The 20,877-nt window shown below is 42.0% G+C and overlaps 1 protein-coding gene across 3 annotated transcripts in view; it reads left to right on the top strand.

Moving 5' to 3' along the window:
• LARGE1 (LARGE xylosyl- and glucuronyltransferase 1) overlaps positions 1–20,877 on the top strand; it is a 438,357-nt gene that overhangs the window by 328,992 nt on the left and 88,488 nt on the right. For all 3 annotated transcript variants that reach the window (XR_016441840.1, XM_090043139.1, XM_090043138.1), the window contains exon 7: positions 3,942–4,046. Coding sequence is in view for 2 of the 3 variants with exons in the window: in XM_090043139.1 (XP_089899265.1) it covers positions 3,942–4,046 (105 nt within the window). In the remaining variant the exon portion in view is untranslated. The remainder of the gene's footprint in view (positions 1–3,941; positions 4,047–20,877) is intronic.

Below are 20,877 nucleotides of genomic sequence, written 5' to 3' on the forward strand. Positions count from 1 at the left end.
TTTCAGTCTGTTTTTGTGTGGGAAATGCCTGCTGAGGGATGAGAGTTAGTTCATATGGTTCTGTTTTCAAAACTGATAGTTTGGATTGGTAGGGGGGAAAGCAAATCCATTAACCAGCAACAAGGTTTGTGCATTACCTATTAGAAATCAGTTTGAAGGGTGAACTCTGTGACTTTGTTTGGTAATGCATAGGGATAAAATAATGAGAGCAGACTGATGTTTCATGGACGAGAAGTTCAGTATCTGCTTCTTGCAAATGGGATTCTAACATTTATTTATTTATTTATTTATTTATTTATTTATTTCCTTTGATGTGAGAAGTACAATCCTGAGCAGGAACTGCTGCTGACTGCTGAGTTGTGAAATGCACTGTTAAAATACAGGCAGGGTCATTCTTTTCTTACCACCTGTGACATTCCTTTACAGCTCAGCTGTGCCTGAATTTCTGTTCTGGTTTCCTCATCTTTTACTACTCATGACAGTTCTTTGGTTTTTGATTTACACTACATCATATATAATAATGGAGTTGTGTTTAGAAGGAACAGCCAGCCTTCCAGTCTGGAACCAACAAGTGTTAGCCTTGTCAGCCTGTAAATAGATGTTTATTTTTTCCTTTTTAAAGGAGATAGTGCTTGTGTTCATTCAGACCTCTAAATCATGCTCATCTGCTTTTTTGGCTTCTTTATCTAAGTTGCTATGGAATCCTCATGCAACAAGAAGAGCCATTTATGATACAGAAAATATTGATGTAAGAACAAATGGTCGTAAATTGTCCATGAAAAGATATAGGGAATTAGAAGAAGGTTTCTAACCATCAAAGTAGTGAAGTTCTGGAAAAGCTTCCTGGTAACTGAAGTGAAGGCAAAAACCCCCCAAAAAACTTACCTACTTTTTAGAAGAAGTTTGATAATTTATGAACAGGATTTTGATATAGGGCCTGCAATAGTAGAATGGGCTTGATGAGCCAGTAAGTTCCCTTCAGTTATTATTGTCCTGTAGGGTCAGGCCAACTCTCAGGATCTCAATATTGTGCTGTTGGAGAGGAGGGTGTGACACAGTTGCACATATACAAACACAAATCAGTTAGGTACATACACACACACACTATCAGCTCAGGCACACACACACATCCAAACCAGCCTAGGCATATACATACCCATCACCAATTCAAGCACATACACTATACACCCCAAAAGTTAGACACAGATCACTAATTTGTATATCATGCACATAATGATATACACACACACACCAATTCACACACATACAACCCACCTACACATACACACAGGTAAGTTCCTAACTTGGATGGTACAGTGTGTAGGTGTGTGCTTGGGGTACCTGGGATACTTGAGGGAAGGTGCAGGTGAGAGAGAGAGAGTTAAAGTGTAGGGAGTGGAAGTTGCCAGAACCGGGATTAGAACTGGTAGACTACAGAGAAGCTGGCTGAGGAACTGCAGCTTGGGTTTACTTAAGGTAGACTGGGGATGGAAAATGAGGCAGACAACTGAGATATTGGGGGTGGGTGGAGGGAAGATAAGTGGTGGCAAGGAGGAGACAGCCATGAAAGAAACTGAGGCAGAAACCTGGTTGCTCAGGGAAAAAGGAAAAAGGCAGTGGGGATAAATAACACAGTGGCAAAGAAACAGGGTTTGCAGGCAGAGAGGAGCTCAAGACAGGTGTTGGAGGTGGCAGAGAGCCAGAAACAGGAGAGGGAGAAATGAGACAGAAGTTAGAGATTGGAGCAGGGCCAAACCATAGTAAAGCAAAACCCAACTTAGGGGTCCAAATAACAGTTTTATTACAGAGACAACACACTACACAGCCCCATGAAGTTATTGGTGCGCATGCACACACGCACGCACGCAGCAGGAGAAGGAGACTCAGTGCAAGGGTTGGAGTCCAGGTAAGGAAGAGAAGCAGAGTCCAAGTCCTTGGTTGAAGAGGGGTGGGGGGTGATAGCTATCTATCCAGGCTGGAAAGGGGTTGTTATCCAGAGGGGGGTCGCCAGCAGGGCCTCTGGGTGGATAGGTGGTGTGGCATGGTGCTGGTCCAGATGGAGAGGGCATCCCACTGGGTCTGTCTTCACTGCCCCTTTTTATAGGGGCAGACCTTGTGTGACCCTAGTGACAGGAGGCATGCCCAGGCAAGGGTCAGTCCCTGGCATACTGAGCATGTGTGATCCATGCAGGGATGTGCAGTTTTGGGTGTCTGTAATGGTGGGGTACAATGGCAGAGTTGTTGGATCTGCAGGGTCTCTTGTCTTTCAAATCCTGGGTTCTTGTCTCTGTTCCTGGGTGAGGTCTGTGGTTCCTGGATGAATCAATTCAAAGTGATGGCCTGGTCGTTACAGGTCATTCAGTAGAGGCCTGCTACCATTGTATTTCAGTCATTCTCAGTCACTCTCATTCATCCGGGAACAAGTTTACGTGGGACGGGTACATGAATCATACAGCTGCAACACCAGGGATGCCCTTGCAGATGACACAAGATGGAGGTTTGACATACAAAATGGAAACTTGACATGACTTACGCTAACTTACATATACAGACCTAAAACAGTAATCACGTAATATAAAAGCAGTACAAACATAATAATTGTTACTTATAAAACAGGGGGTATCGATATCAGAATAGCAGGGAACTTATTCCAAAGAGGGCAGAGAAAAATAAAACTTACTACGTAAAATAAAATGTTAAAACTTATCCTACATCTTAGCTTACTTATATTTATCTATAGGGGATAAAGAAGGAGAGAAAAAGTCAGAAGTGGTTGGGTAAGGGGAGGGAATGCATTTTAAAATAAATAAAAAAAGAAAAACTGGGGATTTTGCTACAGTATCCTCAGGCTCAATTAGAAAGTGATAGTTTGCTTGTGTAGCTTCGAACTTCAGCCTTACAACCATCTTTATTTTCAGAGCATGATTTTAAATCCTGTTGTTCAAGATGTGAAAAAACCAGTTTCAAAATCAGTCATTGAAACTTTGTCCACCCCAAGTTCATTGAAATAGATCAGCCATTGAAGCCCTATCACCATTTTTAACTGGGTACAAATGCAATTTTCCCTCTTTCCTCCATCACAGAAGGGCAGTTGCAGTCACTATTCTTACTCCCGTCAGATGTAGTACTTCTCTGAATAGATAATGAAGGCTTTGTCTACATGCAAATAATGCACTACTATAACTTAATTCATTTTTCAATTGATTGTCAGACAAGCCCATGTGGACAGTCTTATTTTGGTTTACAATCAATGTATTTACTTTAGCTTAAGCAAATTATTAATCAATTTAAGTTAAACCAACATGAGCCAGGTTTAAACTGAATTCAGTGTGTCCATGCTGCATTGCACACTGATTTAACTTAATGAGTTTTAAATTACTCTCTCTAGTTAAATCAGTCTTGCTTTTTTCCCCCTTAGATTCAGCCATTTCCTAGAATAAAAGAAACTTCTTATGTTGATCTTTCAGAGAGAACAAAAACTCTTTGGAACCAAACAGGGATTAGCTAAAGAAAATAACTTGCTATCCTGGGCCCATTATTGAGTTATATTATCACCATCATCAGACTGTAAGCAGACTATTATGTTACTAATCCTGTCCTCTCATTGAAAGAATTCTTGAAAATGGTACTCCACAATCAGGCGGCATTCAGTTTGCCTAGGTGACATATTTTTGTCAGCATGACAAAGATTCCTACAGCGTTTAATTACTCAAACTAGCCAGGGGACAAGAGAAGGAAATGAGCCGTGATGAGTTTGTAGTGCCATAATGGTCCTATGTGTTTTTTAGGTGATTAGTTACCTTCCTACCATGTGAAGTGAAGGCAGTGTCAGAACTGCTGTGCTCTGTTTCCACTGCCCATCCCTCTCCAGATTTTGTATTTTTTCCCGTTAATTATCTGTCTTTTGTCTAATGATCTATTTGTATTTTGCTTTCTTCCAGGCCAGCAGGTTCTTGGCTTGGTGGAGAATCAGAGTGACTGGTACCTGGGCAACCTTTGGAAGAATCACCGTCCCTGGCCAGCTCTTGGGAGGGGTTACAACACTGGTAGGTCCTGAATTGTCTCTATAAATTAACATTGGGGTCAGCTGACAATCTGTCTTGGGTGTGGAATATATGAGACAGCTGTTCATACCTTCCTTCCTACCTGCTGCAAAGATTTATTGCTAAAAACAATGAAAATGCAATGTGGTACATTTTGAAGCAGCAGTTACTTTTATGGAATCATAGAAATTAAGGGCTGGAAGGGGGCTCAAAAGATCATTGAGTCCAAGCCCCCTGCTTTCCAGTCTCTTCTTGAAGACTTCCAAGGTTGGACCACACCTTGGGAAGTCTATTTCAGATTCTGGTCACCTTTACCGTAAAGAAGTTCTTTCTTGCATCCAACCTGAAACCATCCTTTAACACTTTGCGGCTGTTTCTCCTTGTCCTCCCCTGGGGTTGTGAACAGTTTTTTGTCCCAGCTCCCAATATTCACCCCTTATGTACTTATAGACAACCACCAAGACGTGTGTGTCTCCAGCCCCCCCACCTCCTCCAGTCTTCTCTTCCCCAAGCTGAACAGTCCCAGATCCCTTAGTCTTTCCTCATAAGGTTTGTCCTCCAGGCCCTTAATCATTCCTGTGGCCCTTCTCTGGACCCTTTCAAGATTCTCCACGTCTTTTTTGAAGCGCAGCACCCAGAACTGGACACAGTACCCCAGTTGGGGTCTTACTAATGCCGAGCAGAGAGGAAGTATCACTGCCTTAGCACTGCTTGCGATGCATCAGCTAATACATCCCAGTATGCTATTAGCAAAGTTGACTACAGCGTCACACTGGCAGCTCATGTTCATTCTGTGATCAACCATAACCCCAAGGTCCCTTTTAGCCATCAAGCTGGCCAGGACATCTCCTCCTAACCTATATTCATGTCAGTGGTTACTTCTTTCCAGATGAAGCTCTCTACATTTATTCTGAAGCACTCTGCACTTATTTATTTGTGTAATGAGCTATCAAATTAATTCATTGCCCTTTGTGTTACTTTGGGGATCACGGTAGTGCTACAGCCACTCTTTAGGAAGGTTACTTGCCAACTTTTGGGAAAGGCAGAGGTCTTCAGTGGGTTCGCAAGTGTCCTTCCCATCTTCGCCACAGGTAGCATTCTTGATGATATGCACCAGAAGGAAGTGTAGGTTGATCAAGAACAGAAGCAAGCATGCATTTTCTCTCATTTAGAGAAAGATGGTATCACAGAATGTAAAAGCAAGAAAGATCTAATCCTCGAGGACAGAAGTTGAGCCATAATCATCATAATACATGCCACTGGTCATTCATTTCATCTTGCTGTGAGGGTGGAAATGCACTGTATCAAAGAATCTACTACATCAGGAAACACAAATTTTCCTGCTCATCTGTGTTTGAAATGTGTGAAAACATACCAGGTGCATGAAGAACACACATGTCTCTAACTCACTTCTATCTTAGGCTTTATGTGCTAGGGTAGTGAGATAAGTTCTTTCTGTATTTGTAATAAAAGAGTAGAACAGATGGTGAAGGCTCCATTTAGAAAAGATATGCCAAATTAAATAACCCTCCCTACTCCACCAAAAAAAATCTTCAATATAATAGGATTTTTTGCTTTGCAGGAAAACAATGGACTTCATTAAAAGCAATCACACCTATAAAGGGTTCAATAGAGTCGCACTGTGCTATATTTCAGTCATCTGGCTCTTCATAATGCTGCGCGCCATGAGTTGGGCATCGTGGCTGTTTGTGGAACTTTGAAGTTCAGTTTCTGGAGAAGCATTTTGCTCAGTTCTGCAGAAATGATATCAAGACTCCTAACCTATACAGGATCTAGTAGCTTGCAGGGTTAAAATACAAGATTTGAGAGGATGTTACTACAGTATTATGTGAGGTTTATTTCTTCATTGTGAATTCACCGAAGTTGAAAAGAAAATTTAGGGCCAATATCCATTGAAAACTGTATAAGACAGAAATCATTTTCATAGGATTGTCCGACAGCCTTCAAAACTGCCATATAGGCTGACAAGAAATGTCATTTTCATCTCAGTTTCAGTGTCATATCACAGTGCAGTACTTTTTGTTTGACTAAAAGGCTCTTTATAATAAAACCCCCTTGTTCCTCCTCATTTTTATATTTATTTTTCTTTTGGCTGCTTTAAGGCATATAGGAGGTCACCAACACAAAGCCAGAATAGCCACAGCAGTGAACTATACCTCGGGGATTAAAAGTAATTCAGTTATCTCTAGAAATATCTAATCTTGAAGTTTTTTATGACTTTACAGTGGCACAATCCGCTGATCCAGACACGTTACAAAAGTACCAAACAAACAACATTACAACATTACAAAAGTACTATTACAAAATAATTATTACAAAATAATCTTTTCTTTAAAGCTAAAGTAATTCAATAACTACAGTGTTTCACATGCATTCCTGTACAGCAGTTCTTGACAGATGTACGTACATACATAGCTAAATGACCATGCAAGAAAAGAGACTTTAGTCTATTGTCATAAATCCATTTTTCAGTTATCTCTGACAAATCAATTAAAATGCAACTCTTTATGGCTTATATGCAGTTTTGAAAGCACAAAAAGAAAGCAAGAAAATCAGAAAATGGTGAGCGAAGGAAGATTGCATAGGAGGCTATAATAAATGGAATGAATTTTTTTAAGTACGTGGAACAAGAGGTCAGTAAGTGGGACAATGCTTCTAAGAGGTGACCAAAGGTAGATTATTAACAAATCAACATGTATTACTGACAAAAACCCTAAAAAAAAATAAATGCATTGTTTGCATCAGTGTTTCTAAAGGAAAATGAAGAAATCAATCTTTTGGGGTGCAGACAGAAATGCAGCTCCCAGCTGTAACTCAGAACATTTTTTGCAAAGTGGTCTGGGTTGCAGTGTTACCCCAGACCAAATAGAAGTTCACTGTTGGTTTCAGGGGGGAATCCAGCTGCAGGTTGGGAGCCTGTAGCCAGGTTCCCACAGCAATGGCCAGAGATCTCTGCTAATGCTTTCTGTTTTCAGAATGGGTGTGGGAGAAAAGCAGCAAGGGGAGTTCATTCTTCGGGCTCATCAGCTAGTGCTGAAGGGTCAGGTGCATGAATTGGAGCCCTCCCCTACCTCGAGAGTTGCAGTACACCCACCCCGTCCTCCAGAGGGGACTGAACCCTGTGCCCCCCCAGACTGAGCTTCCTCCCCTGCCTTCCCCCCCTCCCATTCTGAAAATAGCAACCGGCAGGGAGCTCGCAGACATAAATTACAAAAAACACTAAATTTTGTAGCATCTTTATTGGATACCTCATGCAATGAGGGGTCAAAACAGCTGTTTGCAGCCGTGTACTTGTGTTTAGTCACAGCTATAAAATGCTTCCTGTGGCCAGATTGGGTAAAATTTGTCACTTCTGTCTGCACCTTTGATGAAGTAGTACAGAACGAACTCAGTGCCTATTTCGATGTGATCAGCAAATAAAAAGAGCTAATATAACTTGTCTCTGCAGCCTGGAAGGATCTGAAGAAAGTAGCTAAAGAGAAATGGTTGGTAGAAGGAAAGTGGAGCCCTGAGTTCCTAGCACACTGCTGAAGAACAGTAAAAGAGAAAGATGAAAATTGTTGACCTGATAAATAGAGTATTACATATAAGCAGAATTATGTTAATTGCTTTTGTAAAGGCATAGTGATGCCATATTTACAACCGTCTAATTAACATTAACATTCAAACTTAAAATTCTAACTTCCACATTCTCATGTGATCATATGGGCTAAGTACAGATGTTAAAAAAACCCAAGACAGAAGCGCCCTAAGTATAGCACTTTACTCACAGCAATCTAGATTAGGTCAAGACCAAACAGAACACACATGCGCCATTTGGTGGGGGCAGAGGTGGGAGGACTAGGTGCCTACCTGCAGTGGCTGACGCTATCTGGTTGGGGGTGCTCTCGCACACCTCCCAGAATGCTGCAGGAGAATGCTGAGCCCAGTTGAGCAACTGTCCACCCCTGATTAGCTAGCACAGCCCTCTCTCCAGGTCTCCCCACCCCCTTCCCCCTGCTGACCACTGTCAGCACCAGCAGCTGTGGAGTGAGGGGTGGGTAACAGAGCCTCTCTGCTTCATGGGCCCCCCCCACTCCAAACCGCACCACATGGCACACGGGCTCTGTTTCCACCCCTTCCCCGACCCCACTCCCAATTCCAGGCATAGCGAAAAGCGGCGCAGCCCCAAGCTGTAGCTTTTGGCTGCAGCTGGGGAATGGGGTGTCTCTGCCATGTAGACCTTGAACTGCCCCCACTAAGACCCAAGCCCGCAAGCTTTGGGTGGGGAGAGATCCATGTGGCAGAGAGGTTCTATTTCCTCTTCCACCCCTCTTCCCACCCCCTGCCAACCACCACCATCACCACCAGAGCTCCCAGTATGGCAAAAAGCAACGCAGCCATGAGCTACAGCTCCTGGCTGCAGCCCGGGAAACAGACCCTCTCTGCTGCATGGATTTTCCTCCTCCCTCAGACTTTGGGTATGGGTCTTGGTTGGGGCTACACTAGGTCCTGTACACCCCAGACCACCCTTTCATAGTTCTCTGTGCAACAAAAAGTGGCACAGCCCCAAACAGGGAGGCTCTGTTTCCCCAGTCCGACCCAGCCACACAAGGAGGAGATGGAGCCTTTTCTGTCTCCATTCTGTGACAGCCCCGGGGTAGGGCTGAGCCAGTGCTGGAGCACACAAGCACTATCTGGGGCTAGCAAGACTCCCAGGAAAGGGCCCCTGGGATGCTGGCAGAATGCAACCTACCTTGACTCAGGTTGGGACATGCTACAGACATTCAACAAAGTGTTCTAACATAAAGCGCTTTAGTGTAATACCACATCCATCCAGGGTTAACTTAGAGTGGGATCTGCCATTTTAAAGCACTCTGTGTTCCATGTTTGGTTATGGCTTTAGAGCACTTTCTGTGTGCTTACCATGTGATAAGTGTAACTTCTGTATAGATCAAGGATGACGAAGTTTAATCTAGTGCAAAGTAATGAAATTGTGAGTAAAGAACCAAACCTCCAATATTCAGAATTACTAGGTGTAATATCAGCAGATAACCATCACGCTGAACAGCATCAGGGTCCCTGAGATCTATATTCTCTTGTTGTATCCTCAGCTCCCATTCATTTGTCTGTTATAGTCTTGCAGCATATACAGCCTCATATCATATGTGTTGTGAGAAAATTTTGTCATCATGTTACACTGTAAGCTTCTATTTAATTTACTGTCGTTTTTTACTTGCCTCTAGGACTTTTATAGTACAGCTCTACTTCAAGTATCTTTAGGTTTCAGATATCCCCCATCAGCACTCAGCTGTGGTACCTATGATACCTGTCCAAGCTAAATATAAACTGTTATATCTTCTCCCCACTTCTACCTACTCTAGACCTTTTTTGGAGGGTTGGTTCTCTAATTTGGTCCCTACCCAACTGGATGTGGAACCATTGTCTCTGTTCTTTCTTCTTCATTTTCGCTAGAAACAGTAATTAGACAGTAACATGTGTGACCCCCTAACATGTTGTCTCCTAATAACACACTTTTATCCTCTCTATGCACTGGCCCCAATCTCCCTGTCTTTTCTGAGACGACAGACCTTCTTACATCTTCTACCCCTGCACAGTTGCAGAGCAGAAGAGCAAAATCTGGTTAATCCCTGCACATAATTGTTTCATGGCTGTTAGTGATTTGTTAGTATGTCCTATTTTGGTAGTACTAGCAAACTCTTATCAATGCATTGAAAACTAGACTGATTGACTTCATGCACAGCCTGGAGCAAAGTGCCGAGAGTGAGCTGTACTTACCCAAATCAAGCCTTTGGAAGCCTTGGCTCAGAAACACACTTCTGAGTTGAAGTCATTCCCCTGCTTCCTCCTTGTTCCCAAAAGTATGCTTTTGACCTCCACCTATCTGTGGCTCAACCAGTCTGGCTACTATATAAGTGGGTGTGTTGGAGCCCAATCTTTGCTTATTCCCTGCACACTTTTGAACCCTAAGTATGTGAGTAGCTGTGGTATCATGTATCACTTCCTAAACCCCCATAGGTTTGGGGGTTTTCTTGCATTCATTTGCACAGAAAGATAGTCCAGGTAACAATCTAGCCTGCATAATTTATATTTAAAGAAAACCAGAGAGGATTCAATATCCACTACTGAGGTGGGTGGACCCATGGTAATTTCAGTTGGAGCTCAGGAAGTTCCAATTTACAGCCATCTTTATTTCCAGTGTTTGAGACACTTTTCGGTTTAACCGTAGTTTTAACATTCCTTCTGCGCCTCATCCAACAACTCAGTGTGTGGTACCTTATCAAATGCATTGTGAAAATCTAAGTGCTGTATATAATGTCCACAGAGTCCCTCATGTCTATACTGGCAGTGATATTTAAAAGACCCCAGCACGTTAGTTAAAACAAACCTTCTCTCCTTTAAATCCATGCTGGCTGTCTCCAATTAAATTGTACCTCTGAAAATATTTCCTAGCTACTGTGAGTTTGGTAGGCTTTTTTTCCCTAAAATTATTTCCCTCTACTGATGCTAAACTGACTGCTCTAGAATTGGTCTCCAAAGCTTGTCACTCTACTTTTTGTGTGTGTGTAATAGTCCTAGTCCTCAGGAAACTTTGTTGTCAAAGAAATTTTAAGCAAAGAAGCAAAGGCTTCTCTAATCCCTCTTATTTACTTTTCAAATGAGAAGAGGTGTAAATTCTGTAGACTTGGTAATGTATTTGCCTTAAGGTCTCAGCATGTATTGTACTTTCCTACATGGTAGAAAACAGATTTTAAAAGCAGTATCTGGGGACTCCACTGTAATGACTTCAGGCCATTTTCTCAGCTGGTGTAAATTTCTCATAGGTCCATTGGCTCAAATAGAGCTGAGCCAATTTACAACAACTGAGGATCTGCCCAAAAGTCTTTCAGATGGTTTTAGATTAGGTCATGCTAAATTATGCTGTGCAACAATTTTAGTGCTGATTTTAGGGTCTGAGAGAGCTTGGTCTTTCTCAAAACCATATCCACTTGTATCAGCACAGCATTTAATTCCTTTCCTACCAGTCATAGTGCTGGAGTCCATTCTTCGAGTAATCCCAACTCTGTGAGATATATGAAACTCTAACAAGAACAGAGTCAATGTGAAAGTACACAATAAGAGTACTATGTGAAACCATGCCAAACACAAAACATGGGGGAGCAAGATTAATCTGAAGAAAGAAAGACTAAGTACGGAACTGAGACTAATTTTTTTTTATCTTTTCTGTATACATAAATAGTCTCTAAGAGCTTCCTTTTAATTTAAAAAAATTAATTTTCATTAGAAAAAAAGTGAAATTAAGCCTATCACAAAGTATAATTTTCATCCTATATCCTAGAAACTTCAAACCAAATGCTTCCAAACCAAAATTGTTCTTTATGTATCATCTCTGTAAAAATGACCATCTCTGTCAACACCAGGGATTGCCCATGTGAGCTAGAAACAAGAATCTCAACATCTTGCATTTAAGAGTCAGTTTCTGTAACATAGTAGTATCCTCTGTGGGCTGGGCCACAAAACAAATACTTTTACAAATACAATAGATTGAATACTGCTTCTGAACAGAGGATGCCCATTTGAGGCCTAGTATATTCCAGACTAGCTGCCATTATATGATGCAATTCCACACTAGCTGCCATTATAGGATCGCCACTATCTTGATGGATCCAACAGAGATTGATCCACTAATCTCCAGAACAAAAAGCACGAGTCTCTACAGCCTAAGACAGAGGAAGATAGATTCATAAACTGGGAACTGTCTGTGGATTGGATACAGAAGGGGATGCATAGCACATATAGACTAGTGGAATAAGTGTACGTACTTGATTATTATTACACTAGATTTCTGGGTGGTCTGGTGGTCTTGAACCTTTTTTAACTTTGTGACTTAAGAAAAGACCATTGAAGTAAGTGTTTTGTGTGTGAAACGTACATAAAAATTATATATATGAAGGTATTATAAATAACAAGGCCTCTTTCAGGGAGACTATTTGTAGAAATAATATTAAGTAACATTTTGTGCCTCCCACAATTGGTACCATGTATCATTGAGGTAAGGCATTTTATTATCAAGGATAGCAACGACTTTTAATGGAAGTTAATCACTTCTGAATGGAGCATCTATGGTTCTGATCCTGGGAAAGGCATATGTGTACCTTTAGATGAATTCCTTTCACCTCAGAGGAAAGATTCAACAGTAAGGCATGTTTGTGTTCAGAGAGGGTCCCGATTTATCTTGTATCTGGGCCTAATCCTGAGAGATGCTGAGCATCTGCTACTCTCAGTAATTTCAGGAGGGGCGTTTGCTGTTCAGCAATATTCAGGTTCAGCACTTGTAAATATTACTGATGAATTCAGTACAGATTTGGAATATAAACAAATACCTCATTACCAATTTATTGTGTCCTAGAAAATCCAGAAATCAACAGGAACAACCCATTTGCAGTACTAGTTTGCAATTTATAATCTCTAGGTCCTGACCACAAATGCAGGCTTTCCTGCTGACCTACAAGAGGGTGTATTTTGAAAAGGAGGCACAGGATGATGGGCAAAGGAAGCCAGAAATGAATTTTTCAAGGGCAGTTCTCCAGAATTAAAGCAGTTGTAAAGTAGTGAGTTACAGACCTCTAAATTAGACAGCCAGAAAAGGGAGTGATACTGGGAGATATTACTCAGTTTATCTGCAGCCTCCCTGAAAGCCAGTGCTATATTCATGGCTATTATTTTGCAAAGCTAGTTCCAGTTCAGTAGGATTCTGTAGAATTCCAGTTCATAAGCAGAGCTGATTCCAGTTCCGTAGGATTCAGCATAGGAGCCCTTGAAGACACCTGCCAAATTCTCTATATACAATTTGAAAAAATAGAGGAAAAATGAGGTTGAACACTTGTGTCAAGACAAAGCATAACTCTGTACCCATCTAATCAGCTTTATTGTGTATCAGAGTTACAGATTTTTGCTTTCTTTTTTTATATATATAATTTTTTGCTGGCTTTTTTTTTTTTTTTTTACCATTATCTTACTTGGAAAACCTTGAAATACACTTTTCCATCATACATTCTTTTACCCATAGTTTTCATTCCATCATGTGTAATAATAGTGATTTTGTGAGTGTGAGTTCTACCAATGCATTGATTCATTCATCCTTGAGAAGAAAGCTGATTCTATCTGTGTCATCAGTGAAACACCAAGGCAGTAATTGTCTTTTAATGACTGCCTCCATGTGCCTTGTTTGGTGTACTCTACCACTTGCACTTTGAAACAAAATATCTAAAAGCTGGCCCCAACTTGAGAACAGTTTCCTTTCCATCTGCCTCCCCTCACCCCCTTCCCTCAGTTTCTAAAGCACTGGAGGTACTGTGAACCAGTTTACAGAATGCTTGACATTACAGAAATGCAGGTCAATGTGTGTTTCATTTCTAAAAATGGTGCATCCTGCTTGAGTGGCGTATTCAGGAAATAATGATATTGCTGTGAATGAATTGGTCCTCTGTTCATAGCATTCACTGAGGCACATACCACTACTCCTTGGTAATTAATTCCATTAAGTTTTGTTATAATTGCATTTTTTAGAATGACATGTGCCTTCATTTGGAACACTCACAAGCTTCATCTCCCAAGAAACCTGTGATAAAGATGCTGCAGTATAGACACGAGGGACCTGATTCTAATTTCTGTTATATTGGTGAAAATACTGAGTAACTAACTCCATTAAAGTTAACAAAATTGTCCAGATTATTTTTTGCTGATTTAGCAGAGAATAAGCTCTAACCCTAATGTTTTAGCTCTGTTTGACAGATTTACATAGACAGTATATACATGCATATGCGTTGTGAAATAAAGGATATACAAAAAAAAAATGTTTCTTTCCAGACCACTCTGCACAGTAGGGTATCGTTTTGGAGTACTGTATTTTTACCTTTATGAAGACATCTATTTCATACTTTGTGTGGACACAAGCAAACTGATGATTTATTCAATTGCCCATCCCCTTCAGATGCTGTTTCTTTATTTTAGAGTGGTGACAATTACCTTTTCAGGATAATTTGAAAAAATGTTACATACATTCTGGGCATGTCTCCATGTTGCCATACAGTAAGGTTGTAACTGCGCTGTGTTTTAGTACTTGATATGCAGAAGTAGTAAAACATGGCGCAGTAACCACCTGAACTGCAGCGTATGGGCGGCGCACACCGAGGTTCACCAGCTTTGCTGCTGTAGCGGCGCACTATAGCTACGGCGACATAGCCGGTGATTATGTATAGATCCACACGATTACTACGTAGCCATAGCGTGCCATATGGTGATGTAGCGCGTCGCTACATTGCCGTAGGGGGACATATAGATGTGCCCTCTGATGCCTAAATTGAAAACAAAAACTGTAATACACTTGGAGAATCCCAGACAAGCACATATTTGACAAAAACAGGAATCTCTTATCTCTGATAGAACACCTTTTATCCCAGCTTGTCACCTTACAAGGGTGATTAAATAAGCATGTCTGCATTTTGTAAATGGAGAACCTGAGCACTTGCATGGCTTGCCCACGGTCACATAGCAAGCGTCAAAGTCAGGATTAGAGTCCATTTTCCCTGTCTTATCCATCACTGCAGGATGTCCTAGCATGTGTCACATGGTAGCAAAGTGATCAAGACATCTTACTCTAGATCCAGAAACATGAGTTCAAGCATCATTTCAGTCTTGTACTGAAGCACCCCCTCCACCCCCCATTGTTCCAGCTACACCTGGACACCTGGGGAGTCAAAGATGTGTGAATATATTAGCCCTTTTTTCCCTTTTGTGTCTATTGCGGAAGAAACTGATGAGTCAGTTGATTATCCCAATGGGTGTTTTAAGCTTGGGATGGAGCTTTCACCTTTTTTGATTTCTTAGCGTGTGGCATACTACCCAGAAGAAAATCATGAGAAGGAACCCATTGGATTTCCCCCCCATTTGTCTGGTTGCAGGTGCGAGCTGGGTGCTGGGAATCAGAAAGAAGTGTGTACTTATTTCCCTCTGAATCAATTTGTCCTCTTTCCTTATTCTGTCTCTTTCCAACCTTAACTGTTCTTGCGGCAGCTTCTCAGCCTTTCCCTTTCCATGCTGCTTGCGTAGGACTGAGCTGCAGAGAAGAAGATGGAGCACTCTAAGAGGTTTTGGTATCATTCCAACAGGTGTTGTTCCCATGCCAGAGCTATGCAGGCAAAGGTGGTAAAAAGGGAAGCTGTTTGATTTGTAGCCATCCACCTAGGAACCACCAGCAGCTATAAGCAGAAATCCACAGTACTTACTCTTCACAAAAAATAGCTGTGTTTAATGCTGTGAATTGAACCCCACAATTCTTCTTATAACATTAAAGAATAGGGGAATGGGCAGAGACCACAAGTAGTCTCCATGGTGAAACTCACTGCATTAGACAACACAATCTTTTTTGTCATAATATATATTTAGATACTTTTTATAAAGCAACCAAACAAAGAGCAATCCGATAAGCAACCAAAAGTATTATTTTTCTAACTAACTTGAGATGGACTAAAGTAGAGTTAAAAAACAAGTGTGGTAGCATGCTACATAAGTGTTCTGGTGTCAGTCAATCTCTCAAGGCATCACTTTCAGATTGTATCCCTGTTCTCCCTCCCTTAATTGTTCTAGCAATGTTTTATTCATCAGCCAGAATATGGTCTGGTTGCTTCTTGAAAATCAAAAACCAAGCAAATGAACTTCACCACCTTCCAAATAAAAAGGAAGAAATATTGACAAGGGTGCTTGTCCAACTCAGTACATCTTTCCTTCTTTCTTTCCTTGCTTTGTTAAAGCCCTAACTGAGCAGCAGGCCAATGAAGGCTGTGACCAGTTCCCAGCTACCATTCCCATCCCTACAATTAGCATTGTGGGCTGCTACTACCAGAAGCCAGCTGAGATAATTTCCTACCTCTATGTTCATTTTTTTTCTCCTCACTTAACTCAGAATGGAAAATCTGTTAAATTATTGGCATTTCATTCTACATTAAATACGATGCCTTTAGAAAAGACAGTGTAAGTAAGAGCAACATTCTTTGCTAATTTTCTCCCTTTCTTGCCTGCTTGGAAAATTGACGAAACCCTGCACAATGGATTGGAACCTCCCCTGTTGTAAATGGACATCTTTCAACTTCAGTGGAGCTAGACTGATTTTATATTGGCTGGGAATCTGACCCAATATTTTCCCCCTCATATGAAATCCACTTATCAGTGGAAAGTGCCAGAAAGGTCTACCACACTGGCATCCTGTACACTTGTGAGTGACTGGTCACATTGGAAGCAGGGTGCTTCAGTGAAATTTTTTACCATCTGCCCAAATAGAAGAGGGCAGACTCAGTGTCTGGAAGCTGATGCATAAAATAACCCTGCAGAGTCTGCATTGCTCCTGAACGGGTGAAATTTTGTTCTTCCTAGAGGACAGCCATCTAAAGCCCAGTTATCCGGGCCTCATGCAGACTTCCAGAAATTCACTCCAAGTGTACGAGCATCAGTATATCCAAACATACATGCATACATTTAGGAACAATGAATAAAGGCCATACTTACAGGGTGGGAGACTCTTGCTGGGGAAGCAGTGATTAAAAAAAAAAAAGACTGGTGGAGTCATGGTGGATAACTAGCTGAACACGAATTTGCAAGTACAATGCTTTGACCCAAGAGGCTAAATGTAATCCTAATATATAAATAGGGAAGCTTGAACTAGGTTATCCCAGCTCTGTATTTGGTCCTAGTGCAGATGCTGTGTCCAGGACTGATGTCCACAATTCAAGAAGGAAGTTGTTACGTTCAGAGTATTCAGAGAAGAACTGTGAGAACAATTAAAGGATTGGAAAACTTGCTTTACACCAGAATACTCCAGGAGCTCAATCTGCTTAATTTATCAATGAAAAGATTAAGGGGCGACTTGATCACAGTATGTGTATATCTACAGGAGGAACAGAAAATTGATAATAGAGGGCACTTCAATCTAGCAGACAAAGGCATAACAAGATCTAATGGATGTAAGATTAAACTAGACAAATTCAGATTAGAAGTAAAGCATAAAATTTAACAGTGAATGAATTACCCGTAAGAAGAAACTTTCCAGGGACCTTGGTGGATTTTCCATTACTGGAAATATTTAAATCAAGGTTGCATTTTCCCCTAAAAGATGAGCTGGAGTTCAAACAGGAATTAATTCAAAGAAGTTATATGGTCTGTTTTGTGTATAAGGTCAGATTAGATTACCATAATTGTCCCTATTGACTTTTTACTCTTAAGAATCTATGTAGCTGCATTTAATCACATTTTTTCTCTGGCCATAAAGTCTGTATGAACATCCAACAGATCAGTTTGTTTGATGGTGTCGGGGAAAACCGAAGGATCGGGCCCCAAGGTCACGGTGGGCCGGGGTGGCAATTAGATACGGACAGGTGGGATTAGCGGCGTAGAGTCTGGAGTTAGGGACTCGGAGCGGATTGAGAAAGAACAGGTGAATTTATTTGACTTACGCTTCAGGCGTAGGCAGAAAGGTCTTCAGTTACAGTTTTGAACACAAACTAACAATTAACAACAAAGGGGTCTGTTGGCCCACGAGGTTCAGTCCGAAGACCTAGTCCCAGGGCTGGTCAACAGCTCATAAATGGGGATCACAAATAACAAAACGAACTGTAACACGGTGATGATGAACCGCGTGACGCCAGTCCACAGCAATGGACAAATCGGGTGGTCGTATGAAAAGCCGAGGTCAGTAGCCAGAAGTGCAGCAGCGGAGACGTCAGTTGGAGGGATGAGCAGAGTCGTAGTTGGTGAAGAAAGCCGAGGTCGATGATCCAGAACCGGGTTAAACAAAGTCCAGAGGGTGATCCGAAATCGTAAGCCGTTAATCAGTTCAAAAGGTAAGTCAGGAGTCAGACGAACGTAGTCAAAACCGCAATACAATGAGCAATACGAAGCCACCGAAGGAGGAGATCAATAGGCCCTGAAGCCTGACTCAGAGAACAGTCCCTGCAGCAACAACCTCTGTCTCTAGTCCACGCGATCTCCCCCCGAGGGAGGGGCTCACAGAACTTTTATATCAATTTAGTAGCCAATCAGCGTGCTCTCCGCAGAGAAATTTCTAGTCCGATTACCTCATGTCAGGTTCTGACTGAGCATGCTCTCAGTCAGGAGCTGACACAATCTGAGCATGCGTCTGTGGGGAAAGTAGATCAGCAATGATTGACAGCTCCGCAGGTCACCCAGGGGGCAAGGACTGGGTGAGCCTTGGAAATTTCCACTCACAGCTTCAAACCCCGCATGTCAGTTTAACCTCTTCTGTACTGGCAGCACATACTCAAAATTTTGCTCTGACAGATGGGAGCAAACTGTAGTGTAACACCCACAGGCCTTAACATTTTCTCTGAAGAATTTGCCTTCAAGTAATTGTCCATATTCACATCTTCATTGTAAAGCGCCCTGTGCTCTCGGTTGGGGACTTTTGCCTTAACAGTATCCGTAGGGTACACCTAAGCCCTGCCTTTCCTCCTGGCCACAGCCGAGGGGGTAAAGTAAAGGGTGGTGTCCATTTCCTCTTCCTGAGATCTTATCAACTGCAAGCCAGAGACAGAACATTCCTGCCAGCCCCAGGTCACTCCCAAACTGCTTATTTACTTTATTAATATTATTTTGCTGTTCTATTACTTCTCTTCTTTTCTCTCTCCTTTTAAAAAGAGAAAAGTTGTTGGGTTTTTTTCTTAGCAGTTTTCTTTTTCATCAGGGTTCCAAGAGGAGCTTATGCCAGAGGACATACAATACAAACCAAGTCTCTGGATCCTGCTCTTTCTCTTCTGGTATTCCCCTCTCGGCACCAGCTAGAAAATGTGAATGGTTCCAACGGAAGAAACATTCCTTGGGCGCAGCAGCAGCTCTGCACCATGAATTGGGAAGCAGAGAGAGTGTTTTTAAAGGCATGGCTGAGAGGTGCCAGCAATCCTCAGCAGTGCCACCCAATCTCATCCCTCTGTTTGACAGTCCCCAGCCCCACTTTCATTCTGTCTGGGCCCAAATTAAATGTAGCCAGTGGATTCTAGATATGGTACCTTGTTAAGTTCACTGTTCATCTCAAATCTTGATTCTCTCTTGCTTTTTGGTGTCCTTTCTAACCAGATCTTACACCTTGAGGTCTTTTTACAGCAGTTGCTTTCTGATTCCAAAGTGAAAAGGAAGATGATGCCCCATCTCGGATTTAAGAAGGCTCACTGCTTTCAGTCACAAACTCAAGTTGAAAGCAGTCGCTTTAGTGGTCATCTTACATTCTCTGCCAGAGGGGAACTGACTTGCCTGTCTTGTCTTACAAGATGGCTGTTCCCATAGCCACATCACACTCTCATACCAAAAGACCCTTTTGGGTCATGGTGGTTCCTGACTATTACTAGTACAAGTTCCTTCTATTTGGCCTCACAGAGGCATCAGAAGTGTTCATCCAGTTGCAGCCACTCACTTTAATGGGCAGGGATCATGGTTTGCCCATTTATGGATGATTGGCTGGCAAGATGGGCCTCTTTTGTCTAAGTGTCATACAGTCTGAAGCCCACAACACTGCTCTTTCAGGGTGTTTGCTGATAGACAGAAATTCCTATATATGTTCAGTGGAGTAATCTTTTTTTATAACTCACTCCTCCCTCACTTAAAGCAATGCCTTAAATACATTTCTCCAATCAAACCCAAGTATAGTGATGGATACCTCTTTGTCAGTATAAGGGATTCATATCAGAAATCTCCAGACAGTATCTCTGGACACCACAGGAAATGAGACTTCATATCAACCTATTGGTATTCAGGTAGTACAGAGATCTCGACACAGCTTCCTTCAGCACCTTCAGGAGTTTTATATACAGATCATGACATGCACTATAACTATAGGCTTTTACATCAACAGATAGGTAGTGCAAGGTCAGCCTCTCTAGGAGGGGAGAGATTTGTGTATGCCTCTGGTTTGTCCAGCATCAAATACATCTAAATTCAATATGCCAAATTGGTCTCTGGGATTCCAAAACAGACCATTTAATCAAAGTCATCCTCTTAAACTGCAAGTGAGAGATCATGGATATACCTCTTTAGTCCATTGCTGTGGGCTGGGATTACCCCCAAAAAAGAATTGTTTGTATTGGATGCCAACAGCAAGCACCAGCATGCCTATGTGCATGTTCTCACTCTAGCAAATGGAAGCTAAGCCGTGATAACTAAGCCCGCAGTGAAAGTGGAAGGAAGCTACTGTGGGTTTGGCTTTCATTTACCATGGGGTAAGAGCATGTGCATGAGCATAGAGCAGCTAATAGGTAACATATACACATCCCTTTTTACTTCATGGAAACCTCTTCATGTGCCTGTGCCCTTAAGCATTGACGACCAGGCTCCCAGACTTTTTCAGCTCTTCTGGGAAGGTGGTAGCAGGGACCCTAGGTTGGAGAAGAAGATAAGAATGGATTTGCCTCCTCCCTGTGGACTCAGCTGGAGAGTCTGACAAGGTTTGTTCATTACCAGTTCACCTTTGAGCCTGATTTATGTCTTGGTCAGGGAAAGGGGTTGTAGCATGTAAATATGAGAGAACCCAGATATTCTCATAAGGGTTACAGGGGGTGGAGGCTATCAGGAGGCTGTGAAACCTTCTAAAGCTGAAGTGCGGGAGCCCTTCCACTAAGGGTTTTGATTTCACCAAGAGAACTAGGGAGCCCTATCTCTGCAAAAGTTGAAAAGAAGGGTGCTTCATTTCCGTGTGCCTGCTAGGTCCAGTACAAGAGCAGCCCTGTTCCTCAGGGCCTAGAGAAATGGTCAG

Source organism: Crocodylus siamensis, chromosome 4 (genome assembly GCF_052110815.1).
Source record: "Crocodylus siamensis isolate JL-2025a chromosome 4, ASM5211081v1, whole genome shotgun sequence".
Lineage (NCBI taxonomy): Eukaryota > Metazoa > Chordata > Crocodylia > Crocodylidae > Crocodylus > Crocodylus siamensis.